This window comes from Osmia bicornis, chromosome 5, assembly GCF_907164935.1.
Source record: "Osmia bicornis bicornis chromosome 5, iOsmBic2.1, whole genome shotgun sequence".
In the NCBI taxonomy this organism is placed as follows: Eukaryota; Metazoa; Arthropoda; class Insecta; order Hymenoptera; family Megachilidae; genus Osmia; species Osmia bicornis.
Genome location: NC_060220.1, coordinates 9,721,512 through 9,737,996, shown reverse-complemented (window position 1 = coordinate 9,737,996; position 16,485 = coordinate 9,721,512). Strand labels below are relative to the sequence as shown.

Sequence of the window (16,485 nt, the reverse complement as noted above, 5' to 3'; positions counted from 1 at the left end):
CGCTGAGTCACCCCGCGAATAATGCCGCCGATCTCGCGATTCGTCGCGTTTTCGTCCCCGTGACCGGTCACGTTCACTCTCTGACGAGTCTCTCCTTCGTTTCCGCGAACGATCCTCCGTTTCATACGGCGTTCGTCTTCGCGTATCTTCTCGCGACCGATCGCGCACCATTTCACACGATGCTTCACGCGATCGCACTTCCGGTTGGTCACGTTCGCGCGAGCGTCCCCGTGAACCATCCCGTGAGCGTTTCCGTGATTTCGCACTTGATCGACCCATTGTTTGTTGTCTAACCAAACACAGTCGCAAGTCACTTCACTCTCCAATAATATCGACACTGGCACAATTGCGTGAAAACATCAAAAATTGCACTGCAGTGTAACTCCACGATAGCGCGAACGGATTCAACCAAAACACGCGGTTTATCCCACTTCTGACTTGTTAGACTAAAAGAAAGGATGGAAATAAATGATTCCGTATAAACGATAGAATGTTTCGTTTTATTTTCTACGAGGGCAAGGAGCGAGTTGTCCCGTCGAAAGACTCGTAAAGAATGCCCATTTCGGGCCTGGAGAGTCCTTTTCCCTCTGCGGAAAACTCTAGGACTCTTGATGAGCTTATTGCGCCCTGTCGCCGTAGTGTCGGGCCCCGTCGCCCAAGTGTCCTGGCGACTGTCTTGTAGCCACGTGCGTTCCATACGGGGTCAATGGTCAGTTGACTTTCGAATTTTCCAACATCTTATTTTTAATACTTTGTATTTCATTAGTATATTTATATTTTGTGTGTGTAGTGCTATATTTCACTAGTATTATTAGTATATATTTCGTGTGTGTAGTGAAGTATTATTAAACAATTGTTGTGATTATATTTCTTTTACATTTATTCTACGGACGTAACATTAGAAAAGATGGAAAGAATGTAACTAAATTGATTAAATCCATAAAATGTTGGATTATTTCAATTAATTCTGTACTACAGTTATGGAATTGTTTAAAACAATCACCAGTTCCTATTCAGTATTTATTAACTAGACGACAAAACCAAGATAGTTTGGAAAATTTTTTTAGAGCCATTCGGAAGCAAAGTGGAAATGCATTTAATCCGACACCAATACAATTTTACAATAGTTTTAAAAAATTATTTGTCATTTATGTTAAAGTAGATACCGGAAATGGCGCAACTGATGAAGAATCAATATTAATTCGGTATCAGAATATTAAAGAAACACAAAATGTAATATTTCAAACATCTTCACAAGCAACAACAGTTAATAATTCAGACATAGATAAATATGATTTTCATAATTTGCCAGTAACCGAAGAAAATGTTTTTACTTACATTTGTGGCTATTTGTTACGCTGCATTTTTACCAAACATTTTTGTGATAAATGTTCATTACTAGCCGAAAAGAACTAATTTAGATAAAGCACGTTTATACACTTACTTTAAAACGTATGATAGCATAGATGGTAACATGTTTGGTGGTTTATTTGTACCAAGTGATGTATTTATTAATTACGTGACAGAATTCCATGCAAAATTTTTCGAAAATATTAATGTTATTATTGAATGAAATGTTATGCAAAAGCTCATGCAAATTTTATCAGGTGTGCAATTTTGTAAACCCTGCTGTAATTTTCCAAATACTTATTTACTAAAATTATTTATTAGAATGAGATTATATTACATACTAAAATTTATTAATATGTAGAGATTTAAAGACAAAAAAAGGAAGTAATAGAAAAGCTATTATTTTTTGTCATAAGTAATAATTTAAGTTTATAATTAAGTTTATTTTCTATCTATGTAATACAATATTTTATTATTTGCTTTATTTTAGATTACATTTCCTATATTTTATACTGTTTAGATGCTCCTAGTGTTCCTACGTTCTTATGTCCTTTAGTAATATTATTACCAAAAAACACAAGAACAGAAGAACATAAGAACATTAATATATATATATATATATATAATATTAATAAAAATTTAGGTGAAAAAGTAATCTTTGGTGTAATCTATAATTAACATGTTCTCACACTTCATAGAAACAATTCTCAGTACTTCCCTCGAATATCCTCGATTAATTTATTATGCTAATTAATAATCATTCTTAAATATCTTTTTAGGTTTTCCACAACGTGCAACAATAAATTCAAACTAAAAAAGAAAAATTTTGGCCAAGGAAAATGCTGTTCAGAATCACAGCAGCTACCCACCATTTCCAGGACTAACAGGCGTTCTGGGACACCGTATATTTTATATCTGTTAAATGATATTTTTCTATCGTTTCTTGTACATTTTAGATATATATAATTAATAACATTATTTGTATATACTTATATATTGTCTGAATAAAAAAATATTATTATTATTATTATTATCATCATCATCATCATTGTGTTATTAAAATATTACCACCTTATGGGTTGTTTACTAATTTCTAAGATATGCTATACACATTATACATTTGTATATAATTTATTAGGACTTTATTAAATGAATAATTGTTGTGTATAATAATTGTATTGTACAGAGATTTCAATAAAATGTGTATTTTAATTAAATGTAGATATTTAATAGTCTTTTTATAGTATTTTATTACGAAATCTCTTTTTGATTGTACCGAGTGCTTTTCAAATTAGAGCCCGCGCACAACCAGCAATATGGCGACCTATTGGTCATGAGATCAAAGGTGCCGACACGGAGTGAGCCTACTGTTCTTTCCTATACAGCGGTATCGTGGAGAATGGGAAATTCGAGCATGGAAGAGGCGATGAACTCCGACGCGTGAATTTTTTTTTCACGCATTGTTCTATCGATTAGGATAGCGATTTTCAACCCATGTGTCACGAGAAGTACAACCATTATTTTGTGTTGCTATTATTATTCTTTTTTTTGGTGAAACTCACGTGTATGAAGTTAGCCCCGCACTTTTCGAATTTTGTTCATTTTTGAAATTGTGCTGCATTGTGCTACCTTTGTGCCGTATTGTGCCGTAAACGAGAACAAAATTATACTAGCCCCGCACTTTTGCCGAAACAAACTTTTTTTTAAAAATAATTTATGATAACTTGTGCTACGTTGTGCCGTCGATAGAAACTCGATATCTCTATTCATTTTGAAAATAAAAAATGTTGAATTTCTAAGAATACAAAATTTAATATTCGTATAACTTACGAACGGCGACAGATGATCGAATTCTGCAAGTTGTGCTGAATTGTGCTACTTACAATCTGCGAGATACATGCGTTAAAAGTTGATATTAGCTTAAGAGTCAATAAAAATGAAAAAAAAAGTGTGGGGTGATTAAAAAATTTGAGATTTTCGAATTTTCTTTGATTGTGCCGGATTGTACTAGACTAGCGCAACAACTTTTTCTAATGACAAAATTTCGTCAGATCGCCAGATTTCGCAGCACTGACATAGTTAGCAATCAGACGTTAGGAATTTGCATGCATTTAAAAGCTGGATAAGTGCAAGAGAGATTGAGACCCAAATATTCCAGCCGCGGTGTCAATTCTGCGTTCGTACACATCATTTGTATTCAGCCGGGGAGTCGACTCTGTGTTGTTTATTCTATTATTATTGTTTATTTAGTTGTACAAGATGAAATTTCTTAAGTCGCTCTATAAGGAAATATTGAAAACTATTTAGAGTACAAAATATATAAGAAATTGGATAATATGTTTCTAATTGCTCATATTCTAATTATCGCTCACATTTTTTAATGTTTTCAGGTTACATCATCTGAACACTAAATGCTACGCTTTCAAATTTATTTCTAATGAAGGTGAGGATAAGAAGAGGACAAAGAAATGATAAACAAAATGTTATAATTTTACTTATTTATTTCACATAATTTATTTAGAATCAATCAGTAAAAATACTATCAATGAAATAGAAGGAAGGATAAGAAAAGGGTAAAAAGATGGTAAACAAAGTATTATAATTTCATTTATTGATTGCATAAAATTAAATCAAGGAGTAAATCAAGCGTTGTCAGTAAGAATCAAAGGTATATCACTTCATACTCTGCAGGGGATCTTAACGCCCAATCTGTTCTCGATTAAACTGATCACACCTTCGACATCGACTTGGGCCTTTTTGGCTTCGCTCAACATGTGTTTGAAGGTAGCGTTATCGCATAGTTTATTGGCGACGTTCTGGAATTCCGGTGATTTCACTTGAGCGACTAACTCGGCAAACACTTTGGATGTAGCCAATTTCTGTTTGTACAGTTCCCGGATCTTCTCCTTGGGTACAAGGGCCTTAACCTCGTCGAGCATTCCGCGGATGCCACCGGCGGCCCTCACCATTCGGACGTTGGTTGGTGGTGTCAATGGTTCGAGATCGAGGTACTTGTTAATGTGGTTCACCACCTGGTAGATGTCCAGTCCATTTTTCTGCATGTAGTTCATGATGTGCTGGATTTCGGACATGGTTTCGATTTCGGTGACCAATTGTTTGAATTCGTTGGAGTGCATGAATTTTATCACAGCTTGGACATCACTGTCAGTGGTAACGTAACGCTGGATGATTTTGATTACTTCGTCCATTGGCAGGAGATCGACAAACTCCTGCACGTCGTCAGCCAGGACACCGGTTCCTGTACGTGGAACATGGTAAGCTTGCAGGGGGCTGGCCAAAGCCAGGACTGCGACGAGGGCGAATGCGAATTTCATCTACGGACGAAAAGAACGAAGAAATTTTAATCTCGAATATTCAGGTAACAGTGCAAAAGAATGTTAGAAGTAGTAAATGTGCTCTAGCTATTAAGTTAGACCAGCTAGCTAACCCAGCAGTAAATAGTCAGATTTTATAATATTTAAGAACATTTTCAGTTGTTCTGGTTTACTCACCATGTTGCTTCTGCTAGTGGATTTCACTGAATGCATGACACTGAATCGTTTCCGTCCTTTAAATACCCCTTCTGTTAATGAATCTTCGATAAGATTATATCTTGACGAACGTGCAAATAAAATATTCGGAAATTTAATTGTTAGATAACTGATTTTTACTTGGGTAAAGGTTAAGAGGGTTAAGAAGGTTATTAAGATTTTAAATGCTGATATTCTCATGTTGTTTTATTTTAAGACCACTTCTAGAGATAGCTTAATGAAATCTTTTGTTTCTTCATCTCTACTTTCTTTGAAATAAGCTTATAAACATATTATGTAAGATTGAATGATACGATAGCACTAATTTGTAACTTTCTATCAAAAATCCACCCTTTGGCATCGTTGTCTCTCGTTTTCAATAGACAACAATAAGCTAATATTTTGAAAGACAGTAAGAGATATTTAATAGTGGCTCTCAAAGGGACCGTAATTGTCCTTCGAAGGGACAACAATTGCTTCTTCGACGTTCAACTTGTTCAAAATTATTTTCTCCCGCTAGCCAGGCAAACTTTAGCCCAATATTATGGCAGCACATGATGGTAACAGCCTGCCCTTTCGACTCATCGTTGTTGACGTAACGACCTTGGGGATTTTCACGACAAAACAAGAAGTAGCTAGAAAGTATACAAAGTATACAAAACAAGAAAGTACGATTGATCAGATTGTTTGGAACGATAATATGATTAGGTACCTGCTCTACAATATTTTGTTTATCTGTCTACACATTGACCAGATAATAGAGAAGTGGTCCGTTATCGGATACATTTGAATATGTTATTTGGTCGATCGACCTTGGTGATTCGGTGATAAGAGAAAAAAATAATTTTTAACAAAAAATACAACCGACTTGAAAATGCGCTAAAAAGTGTAAAATAATTTCTATTTAATTTATATTGTGGGAAGGGTAGTGTATAATAAAATTGACTCGATCAACTCCGTTCTGCACTCGTACAAGGGGAGGACATGGTTAGAGAATCATGGATTTCGACAAGCTTGGGCATAATGAATCTATATCGAAAATAAGCGAACGTGTCCGGGCGATCTATCGAATAGGCCCTAATAACAGAGATATTAGTCTTTAAAGTTTATAACATTTCATATTACTTGATGTCAACAGCACAGCATAGCCCCTCTGGTTAGCATCGTTCCTCGTAATGTTGCGGTCCCCCGGAATCTATCCCACGTATTTAAAATTTTTTTTTTCACTGCTTTTAATTTTATTATTTATAATTATTTCATGTTTTATGAATGTTGAAAATGAATTTAACACAAAATTTGATTTATTCTTTAAATATATTCATTTACATGGAATGGTCCCATGATTATAGAACCGTTTACCTGGACGACCACTTCATCCTCATAGTTCAGTTTGTGCAGTGTGATTCTTTCGCTACGCAAAACAAAAGCCGTGCCGCACAATCGAACCCTGCTGTTTTTGTAGGTAATAAAATAATTTTTAACAAAAAATACAACCGACTTCGAAATGCACTAAAAAGTATGAAATAATTTCTACTTCATTTATACAAATACCCAACAGCTATTAATAAAACCTATTTACTCGTTAAATAGTATACTAAATACATTTCAACCTTTTCGGAGGCGGCGCAAAATTAAAAACTTTTCTTATACTAGAAAGATTCAAGCGTCGATAACCTATCAAATCATTATTGACAGCATCGTATATTCGGGTATTTTTAATTTTGCGCCGCCTCCGAAAAGGTTGAAATGTATTTAGTATACTATTTAACGAGTAAATAGGTTTTATTAATAGCTGTTGGGTGTTTGTATAAATGAAGTAGAAATTATTTCATACTTTTTAGTGCATTTCGAAGTCGGTTGTATTTTTTGTTAAAAATTATTTTATTTCACACTTTTTAATGGAACGAGCAGTATTTGTAGGATGCCGTAAGGTGGTTTACCGTTCTTATTGGTTAATTGCAACAACGATAGTTTTTAGTGATAACAAGTTCCATACAAGTTATAACAATAGTTATTAACAATAACAAATTGCATAAATTTTTGCAAGTGAGATATCGCGGAAATGTGAAAGGTTTCATCGCAATCGGTTCATGCCTTGGAAAGTATACATGTATACAAGAAACAGTAGAGAATCGACGACTGCATGCTGACTCATACACCGGTAAAGACACGTAGGCATACGTAGAATTCAATGTAGTAGTAACAATAGTTTTTTACGAATATCTCGGAAACTAAAGCTTTCCGTTAATTATGCATAATGAAAAGTTGTTCAGAATCATTTCCCCGACAACATATTAAAAGTTCATTGAAATCGTCCAATTTTGACATTAAAAACTTCCTGTATTTTACAATAACAATGAAAAAATGAAAAATTTTTTTTCAATGGGACCAACCGGAAGACATACCCTACAAGATGTAAAAGGTTTCGTTCCGATTGGTACACTCATCTCGGAGTAATCGGTGAACACACACGAAAAAAAAAAAAAAAAAAAAAAACATACATACTGATCGAATTGAGTAACCTCCTCTTTTTCGAAGTCGGTTAAAGAGACCCAGGGGCCATATCGCCGGACCCAAAACTGATCTGTGTATGTTTATGGCTGAGACGAAGACAAGAAACGGAACAGCAGAGGTTCCGGCTGTGCGGTGCGGCTGTTGTCTTGCGTAGCGACAGAATCGCCCTGTATTTTAAGTCAAACACTGGACAGTAGATACCTTCACACATTAGAGTCGTATACCAATAAACTAGCTGCAAAATTTTATTTTATAACCGTAAAATCCTTACAATTAGTTCTGTGTAACAGTCCGTTTTATTAAAGGATTACTCCAGGTAAATGAATATATTTAAAGAATAAACCAGTTTTTGTGTTAAATTCATTTTCAACATTCATAGAACATGAAATAATTATAAATAATAAAATTAAAAGCAATGAAAAAAAAATGTTCAAATACGTGAAATCGATCCAGGGACCACAACATTACGAGGTACAATGCTAATCAGCGGGGCTACGCTGCGCTGTTCTAAGTGTTTAGTTAAGATAGATATCAAGTAATATGGAATGTTATAAACTTTAAAGACTAATATCTCTGTTATTAGGGCCTATTCGATAGAACGCCCGGACATGTGTTCGCTTATTTTCGATATAGATTCGCAATGCCCAAGCTCGTCAAAATCCATGATTCTCTAACCTGTCCTCTCTTTTTTTTCGACAGAGAGGAAATACATTTACGTACGCAGACCACCTCCTGGTTAGGGAGTAGGCCCGGGCAGTGTGGGACTCGAGAGGTGCTTACCAACCGAATTCTGAAAAATGCGAATTCTGATTTGGATCGTTACAGCACCCCACAATACCCACTAAAACCTCTCTTCGCACCGGCCACCGACACCTCCCGCGAACCCATAGGCCCATATTGGAGAATGTCGGTGTAAGCCACTACGATGGTTCCCTCTCGCCCCAACGGTCTCGGATGGTCTAAAGGCGTTCAGCCATCCGCGAAGGTTGTGCTTTATTGGAAATAGGTGGTGAAACAAAATTAAAATTACAGAAAATACTTTTAAATAAAAACTTTATTTTAGCACTTGGAAGGGCACGTCCGTACAGCTCGAAAGAAACAGTCAGACTAAAGAAAGGTCAGTGACGAAGAATTCATCACGTACCCATAGACTCTATCGGTCCTATTCTATGTCTAAATAAGCCAAGAAGGAACACAGCTGCACCCTCTTGATTTGTGTCTCGAAAAAGAAACTCAATACGCACGTCGATGATTTTTGTAAACCGAATGAAAAACTTTCTCTTCTTGAAAGATAAAAACCAACATGCATCCACATCGCCGCACCTCCGCTTTAACGGTAGGCTATTTTCAAAAACCGACGGCGCTTCGTCTCATTTAGCCACATACTGATCTTGAATGACCCGAAGATCATCCCCGAGAGGTTGTGCATCCACGCCGCCGGACCTCAGAGAGGACTTTTATCCGACTTGTTTGGTCAAGCTTTTTCTTCGAGACGTGAGGACTACGTTGCAGCCTACTTTGTATTATCGCTGAGAGCTACAGGAACTGTGCTTTATCCTTGCAGAATCCGTTGAATCAGCGCCATCTGGTTTTGGAAAAAGGAATTAAATCTTGCAACAATTTTGGCCCTCTAGTGGCATAAATGCGAACTAAATTTTCGACCTCGAATCAGCGCCGTCTAGTGTCGAAAAAAGTAACTAAATCTTGCAACAATTTTGGCCCTCTAGCGGCAAAAATGGGAACTAAATTTTCCACGTCGAATCAGCTCCCTCTTGCGGTAGAAGGGGGAACTAAATTTTGCAAACATTTAAATTTAAAATTATTTTTCACGAGACTTTACTTACCTTTACTCACCTTCACTTACCTTTACTTACCTTACTCGAACCAGTGGCCATAAGTATATTATTTATAATATATTTATTATAAGGGTTGAAAGGATACAAGAGATCCAGGGAGAATTCTGGAGTGAGATCTAAGGGATAAAATGTAAAGGATGCTGAGGTATAAGGAATGCCGCCATTTACGAGATGCAGGAAGGTAGGGAACGTAGTAATATAAGGGATACAGGGATGTTAAGGATGCAAACATGTAAGGGATGCAGTGATAAAGGGTTGAGCCTCGTGAGGCCCTTAAAGACAAAAAAATAATTAATAACTGGAAAGGTTGAGCCGAGGCCCATGAAGAGGGATAAAATAATAAGTGACTTGGGAGGGTGGTCCACGCGATGCCCGAAAATAGGGGTGAAATAATAAATAACAGGATAAAATAATACGCGAGACACACAAATGTAATAGAATCAACACGTTCATGCTCCTAATGAGTTTATTCAATAAGCTAAGAAGATAAATACAGCAAATCCTTCCTTTTAATAACGCGGAAACATGTCTGTGAGTGACGCTGAGACGTTGTACGCATGCTCGAAAACAAAGCAGGAAAATGTTATACGTGTAGTACATACTCTTACAATGATAGTACAGTAAAACCTGTTAAAAAGGACATCTGAAAACAAGTAATACCCTTATTAAGGGACACTTTTTAAGGGATACATAAAAACTAATTATGTCATCATTTAGAATGGTCTGTCGGGGTTTTCTTCGTTAACTTTCTTTGTAAAAACTTACTTCATATTCTGAAGTGTATCACATTGCAAATACAATTTTACAGAAAGAAAATTAATAATAATGAATGCATGGTCAGTATTGTATAATTATGTACTTATACATAGCATGCCGTTAGTTGATAGCATGCGATTTTCGATGAAACGTTGACTGTTTTACCGACGCGGAATTCGAAGTTCGGCCTCTACGCTAGCATCGCCTTAAACTTGATGTTACTTTTTTTACTGATATTGCTTTGAAAGTATGTTGTAATAAATTAAAATTAATATTCTTTTGTTTTTACTATATGGAATCAAGTCTGTGAATTTTTCTTTTTACATGTTTTATAATGTTATAAGTTTCAAAAATTAAAATTTGTATTCATTTTTATTGCAAACAGCCCTTAAAGTTTGTCAATTGTAAGAATGTTCTGAAATCAGGTACACTTCCTTGGTTGAAAGTCGATCAAGTATTACCTCTGTGGCAAACGTCAAAGTTGAAACAGTCACTCTGAGTTTCTAGTTTTTGAAGCAAAAGTGACGTTTTAAAAATTGTTCTGTTTTAAGAAAACATTTTGTTTATTATATTACATTTTACAGTGACGTTGTGAGATTATAGCTACAATTATTCGCAACATCGTTACCGTTCTTATTCGTGTTCATGCAATGTTAGTTGGGTTTCTGCCTTACGAAGCAGTACGTTATTTTTTTAGTGGTCACCACATCAATGTTGTGATTATTTTCACATCTGATTAATTGTATCGTAATCGAGTAAAGAAAAATACTCGAATAAATCATGTTTTGGGCAAATAATTATGTGTCATCACCTCATATTGAGGCACTGCTTAACAAAGAGGTGAAGAAATCAACTTTTTTTTAGATAAAAATATTATTTTACTGATTAGGATTTTCTAGACTTAAATAATTTGTCAAGAATCCAACTTAGAGATACTATATATTTTTTAATGTGTTATCTAACTGCGTATTATCTATTTTTTTTCTATAGCTTGTAAGGTTTAAGTATTTTCTGTTTTACTAATAATGTTTATACATTTTTACTTTAATCTTCATTATAAGTTTACCAGGATTTATAGTACAACTCTTAAATTATTGAAAATTGTATACTTATAATTTATAGTGGACAATAATATTATATCATGATGTATGAATGCTTTTAATAATCATTGCTTCAAATAATTTATCATATATAATTTAATAATATAACTTCTAATATTTATATGAATTTAAATAAATGTGATTTAAATAAATGTGAAATATGCAATTTATTTATATATTTTCAGAATGTATCATTGTATGATTTAATGGATCAAGAAGATATTTTACAAGAATGCAAAAGCCAAAATAAAAAGCTTGTTGAGTAGTAAGTAATCTAAGAATTTATTTCTATAAACATTAAATATTTTTACTGTAATGTTACTTTTAGTTTAACAAGATCTGATGTAATGGAAGAGTTAGTAACTCTTACAACTGAAGAACCACCCGCAGAGATAGAAGAACGTTGGCGCTATAAGCATCCAAATATAGCTTGTGAATTACTAACTTGTGATGTACCAACTTTAAATGAGAAACTAGCAGGTATAGTAGCATGTTGAAGTTTTCATGGAAAATTAATATAATTTATGCATGATACAGATAACCTGGAGTTAAATTTTATAGAAAAAAAATATTAATATCAGCTGTATTTTAGATGATGACACGCTTTTGGCAAAGCTTTATTCCTTTATTGATACAGATCAACCTCTAAATCCTTTATTGGCATCATTTTTTAGTAAAACCATCGGAGTACTTGTTGCTCGTAAAACTGATCAGGTGATTATAAGTTAAGAGTATAAATTTAGTGGTATTAATCACAAAGATAACACAAAAATAGTTTTACTTAGTAATAATATTAATGATTATGGTATAATTATATTACAAACATTAAACATTAAATATTCTTTTTCTAATCCCTTGTTCATAACCTGAACCTGTAATCCTATATTTCCATCTTTTCCTCAGAACTGGTATTCGTATCAGTACACTTGTTTGAAGGTTTTAGATTTTTTGAAAAGTCGTCAAACATGTGTTGATTTACTTTTACACCACTTAGAAACCTCTGCAATTATGGATTTAGTACTGAAACTTGTTACTCAACTGGAAGATACTGATATGCGGCAAAATATATTAAATGTAAGTACTTATAATAGTAGTGTTTGTGTAACATGTTCCTCTTTTGTCCCACTATTTGATTTAAATTTCATATATTTTCATAGTGGTTACATAGTCAACAATTAGTACAAAGATTGGTAAAGTTATTATCCTCAAATTCTGAGTCAAGTAAACATGCAAATGCTGCACAATTACTTTGTGATATGATAACTGTTTCAAGAGAACATCAACGTACATCTACAAAACGCACCGATCCAGATCCTATCTTAAATACTCTCGAATCGTAAGTATATGAAAAAAAAAACGGAAAAATAAACAATATGATATTTAAAGAAACGTATATTTTCCTATACAGGGCAGATACAGTAAGTCTGTTGCTAGAGACTATTTTAACTGGAGAGAAACTAGAAAGTAGTATTGTTGGAGGAATTCAAGTACTCCTCACACTTTTAGGCCAAAAAGCTAACAAGTAAGGATATAAATTATTTAAAAGAAAAATTATTTCTACAAGAAAACATGTATATCAAGCATAATATTTCAACTTTCAGTGCAATAAATGAGGGTGACATTCATGGTAATAGTTATGGAGATGAAGTTACAGATGAACAGTGTCTGAGAATTTCTAATGCAACCCTGCCTTATTTAGAACAACTTCATAAACTTTTATTAGATCCTCCTTATGTAAATATTGCATACGTTGCATTTTGTATAATATAGAAGTAACAAATTCTAGTACTTACATTATGTTTTCATGCCGCAGAAACCTCCTGTCAAAACAACTGCTGGGGTGTTAGAATGTCCATTAGGTAATACACGTTTACATGTTGCAAAATTATTTACAACACTCATGACAACTGATAATGTAAAAATATATGAGTCTTTAGTAGAATTAGGAACATTCCAAACATTATTGGTAAGTAAAATGTACGGAATTAAAATCGATCATTGACAGTGTTAAAAGTATAAGCTTTATTTTATATTTCTTAAGGATTTATTTTTTAAATATACATGGAACAATTTTCTACATACTCAAGTACAACTGTGCCTGGCTTTAGCTATTAATTGTGATTTTAAGGATACAAATAACATTGTTTATAATAATGTAAGTATCAACGTGCACAAAAGAAAGATATGATTATTGTGCATAAAAAATACGATTTTAAATAATTAAATTAAATTAATTTTTAGATATTTGTCAAATGCAGATTAATAGATCGAATATTAGAAGCATGGGACAAAAATGATAGTAAACAGTATGTTAAATAGTAATTGTTAAAAGATATTCTTAAGTTCATATTTGATCAGAATATAATACTTTTATTAAAAAAATTATTACCATCTTTTAGAAGTGCGGAAAATGGAATTAGACAAGGATACATGGGCCATTTAATAAACATTGCAAATAACATTGTTAATCAACGTGAAGACAGTGAAAGTTTAGATAAATTTTTGAAAGATAATTTATCATCAGAATGTCTTGATAAATGGGATGATCTTGTAAATGCAAAATTGTCAAAAATTAATAAGACTCATCAAATCTTTTTGGTATATTTAAATTCTTATAAAAATTTACGTATTTTTAGTTTAGTGCTGGGATATTTTAATATTATTTGAATCATAATTTAAACTCTTCAGGATGAGATGGCTCAACCATTTATGACAAAGTCTAGTGAAAATCCTGATGAATACAGCTCTTATTCACAAGAAGAATTTCTTCAAGTTCAACGAGTTGAACAAGTTAGTACTTTATTATGGACTTATGAAATAGTTTTTATAGATAGTTTTGAAAATTAAAATATTTTATTACACGAATAGTTCTATACCAATTATGTGGGACAACATATGACATCGCAGTTCATTGAAAATTTTGGATTTCACGATGATCAATTTAATGACGGCGATGATGCTCTTCAGTAAGTACTTTAATACACATTTTGACATGTACTTTATTACTAATACTTACGCAATTTGCGTGCATTTCAAAGTATCCATTGATCTATGATTGTAAAGTAAAAGATCACTTAGATGTTGATATTAGGTATTGCAAACAGTTGAAAAAAAAAACTAGGAAAGTAACAGTGTACTGAAAGAATGTAATGTAACGTCGTATTTTTGCAACACCCTTTTTTTTATACAAAAATGCTATTATAGTAACTCGGTTGTCCAATTAACAACATTGGCCTTTACTCTCAGTGAGGAAGATCTCGACAAAAGGGAAGACATGTTCAATAAGGTACAAGCAATATTAACAAGGATTATTTTCTTATTTGTTCATTTCAGTCTGTTTTAAATTCGAAAATTATTATTACATTTATATAGATATGTCAGCAAAAACAAAAGGCAGGCTTGGAGGACTGTAGTACAGGAGTAGAGTGGGGTGATGAAGGAGAACTTACTTTTCAAACTGTGGTGGATAAACGAGACTGGCCAACAAAGCAACAGCATAATGATTCTAATTCGTCCGATGAAGATGAGGAAGATCCAGATCATATGCATATGGAAATTGATTTGACTAAATGTATGTTTTTATTTTCAACAGTTTTTATACGTTTAAATAATTTCTAGTTTCTTTCGTGAAATAGATTATCAATTGTACAAAAATTTTGTAAGAATTGTATTTAATTCAAAGTAATTTGGAATTCTCTATAATATCATGATAAAACTTTTAATCTTAGTTTGGGGTCCAACTGAACCACCATCTACTGGTACTGCACTTCCCGAAGTGAATCCATGGGATGTTGCACCATCAGAACCAGTTGAATCTACGGGATGGGCAAATTTTGATAATTTTGAAAATACTGTCAGCATGGAAAATACTGTGATAGTAGATAATAAAGTATGTGATGAAAGCAAAGAAAGAACACAGGATATAACAATGGATCAAAATAAAATTGAAACTATATCTGGAAATGAAATAGCAGTAGAAGCTATTAGTACAAATGATATAAAGATTGAAGATTCTAATGATAGTACTACATCGCGTATAGAAACGAATATAAATCATCAAAATACTGAGGATAATCTATATTCTGAGTGTACTGCTGATAAAAATGCAAATCCAAGCGAAAATGTAGATAGCAGGTAAATATAATCGGGTATATATATATATATATATTATTATGTAATGAAAAATACAGTTTATATTGTATACTTTAGTGAAAATAAAGGTGAAGATAATGTAAAGCCTACCGAACTTGCGTCAGCTACGATGCAGAATGAAAAATCTTCGAACGATCACAGAGTTACCTGTAGTGTAAAAAATGCGTCATCGGAAGCTGTGTTACCACCAACAGATGCCAAATGAAAAATTGTTTCTTGAGTATGATATTGCAATAGAATAAAAAAAAATCATATCAGTATAAATTTGTACGAATGATCAGAATACATATATATAATTACGTCCCTATATTTTCATTAGATCACATCAATTGTGCTTCATTGCGTTGGCGTCTAGGTAACAGTTTACAGCAGGGTACAAATACGGAATGAAAAGTAAAAGACTAACCGACGCTCAACTACGATTAGTATATTATTTGAAGTATATGCGCATGTTCCCAGATTGCCAACATTTTGATTATATATACATATATGTGAAATTACAATTTTCCAAACTTCTCGATGAATATTGTTATCGAAGAGAATCTTTAGATTGTTATTTATACATATGTAATGAACATGAAACGTAATTGCGAATGTAAATCAATTGCAATCGCAGATTCTTTATGTTGTGGATTTGATATATTGCATGATGAGGTAGACAGAGTACAATTTGTACATAAATGGAATATCCATAAACTCCAAGACAGATCAACTTTCACTCAATTGCTCGATACCTGGTCTCTCAAAAGTATTATGTACCGATGTGTGTGTATATGTACACTCTAATACATGTACACATGTATTGTAACGTTTTATATAATATTGATACAAGGCTCCGTAAAGACACATCGCCGTGAATAACATTTCATAAAGAACTGGTGCTTTTGCTTCTTCGTTCGATAAGGCAAAGGTACTTATGTGCAGTGCCTATTATTTCGTTAAATGTATGCTCGTGCAACGATGCAATACAAACAAGAAAGGAAATTATGTATTTTTATTACGTTAATGGTAATAATTCAGCCAATGTATACACATGTAATGTAACTAAAGTATTTCAACAATGAATTTATCATTATTTGCATTCCAGTAAAAGAAATTCTATACAAATGAAGAGTTGTAATAATTTCTCAAGATAATCTTCCAAAAATATAGTATTAAATTAAAGGATTTCAGACTTAAAGTGGTGTGTGCTTTGGTTAATATAATATGTATATGTATAGTTTTTTA

At 33.2% G+C, this 16,485-nt stretch overlaps 2 protein-coding genes across 4 annotated transcripts; one reads left to right on the top strand and one right to left on the bottom strand.

The window, feature by feature from the left end:
* Positions 1-4,028: 4,028 nt before the first annotated feature.
* LOC123987831 (protein G12-like) lies at positions 4,029-6,023 on the bottom strand. Its single transcript, XM_046285982.1, has 2 exons — positions 4,863-6,023; positions 4,029-4,685 (listed from the first exon to the last, which is right to left on the bottom strand). Exons 1-2 carry the CDS (start codon positions 5,079-5,081, stop codon positions 4,029-4,031), a joined length of 876 nt encoding a protein of 291 aa, XP_046141938.1. The 5' UTR covers positions 5,082-6,023.
* Positions 6,024-10,436: 4,413 nt separating this feature from the next.
* Positions 10,437-16,369, top strand: LOC114878144 (serine/threonine-protein phosphatase 6 regulatory subunit 3). 3 transcript variants are annotated; one of them, XM_029191598.2, is made up of 19 exons: positions 10,437-10,846; positions 11,292-11,371; positions 11,435-11,586; positions 11,699-11,820; positions 12,010-12,180; positions 12,264-12,442; positions 12,515-12,628; positions 12,708-12,840; positions 12,920-13,072; positions 13,148-13,261; positions 13,348-13,412; positions 13,506-13,704; positions 13,795-13,896; positions 13,975-14,072; positions 14,311-14,392; positions 14,479-14,677; positions 14,835-15,240; positions 15,316-15,478; positions 15,578-16,369. In XM_029191598.2, exons 1-18 carry the CDS (start codon positions 10,787-10,789, stop codon positions 15,461-15,463), a joined length of 2,577 nt encoding a protein of 858 aa, XP_029047431.1. In that variant the 5' UTR covers positions 10,437-10,786; the 3' UTR covers positions 15,464-15,478; positions 15,578-16,369. The 3 variants fall into 3 exon arrangements, with proteins under 3 accessions (XP_029047431.1, XP_029047432.1, XP_029047430.1); XM_029191599.2 differs by having other exon boundaries at positions 14,353-14,392; positions 15,316-16,369; XM_029191597.2 differs by having other exon boundaries at positions 15,316-16,369.
* Positions 16,370-16,485: the final 116 nt, after the last annotated feature.

Excerpts from the sequence above, each read along its gene's own strand:
- LOC123987831 (XM_046285982.1), bottom strand. The coding sequence starts at position 5,081 with ATGAGAATATCAGCATTTAAAATCTTAATAACCTTCTTAACCCTCTTA. Across the intron at positions 4,686-4,862 it reads CCACTAGCAGAAGCAACATG|ATGAAATTCGCATTCGCCCT; the intron begins GTGAGTAAACCA and ends TTTCGTCCGTAG.
- LOC114878144 (XM_029191598.2), top strand. The coding sequence starts at position 10,787 with ATGTTTTGGGCAAATAATTATGTGTCATCACCTCATATTGAGGCACTG. Across the intron at positions 12,841-12,919 it reads TTTTATTAGATCCTCCTTAT|AAACCTCCTGTCAAAACAAC; the intron begins GTAAATATTGCA and ends TTCATGCCGCAG. Across the intron at positions 13,073-13,147 it reads GAACATTCCAAACATTATTG|GATTTATTTTTTAAATATAC; the intron begins GTAAGTAAAATG and ends ATATTTCTTAAG.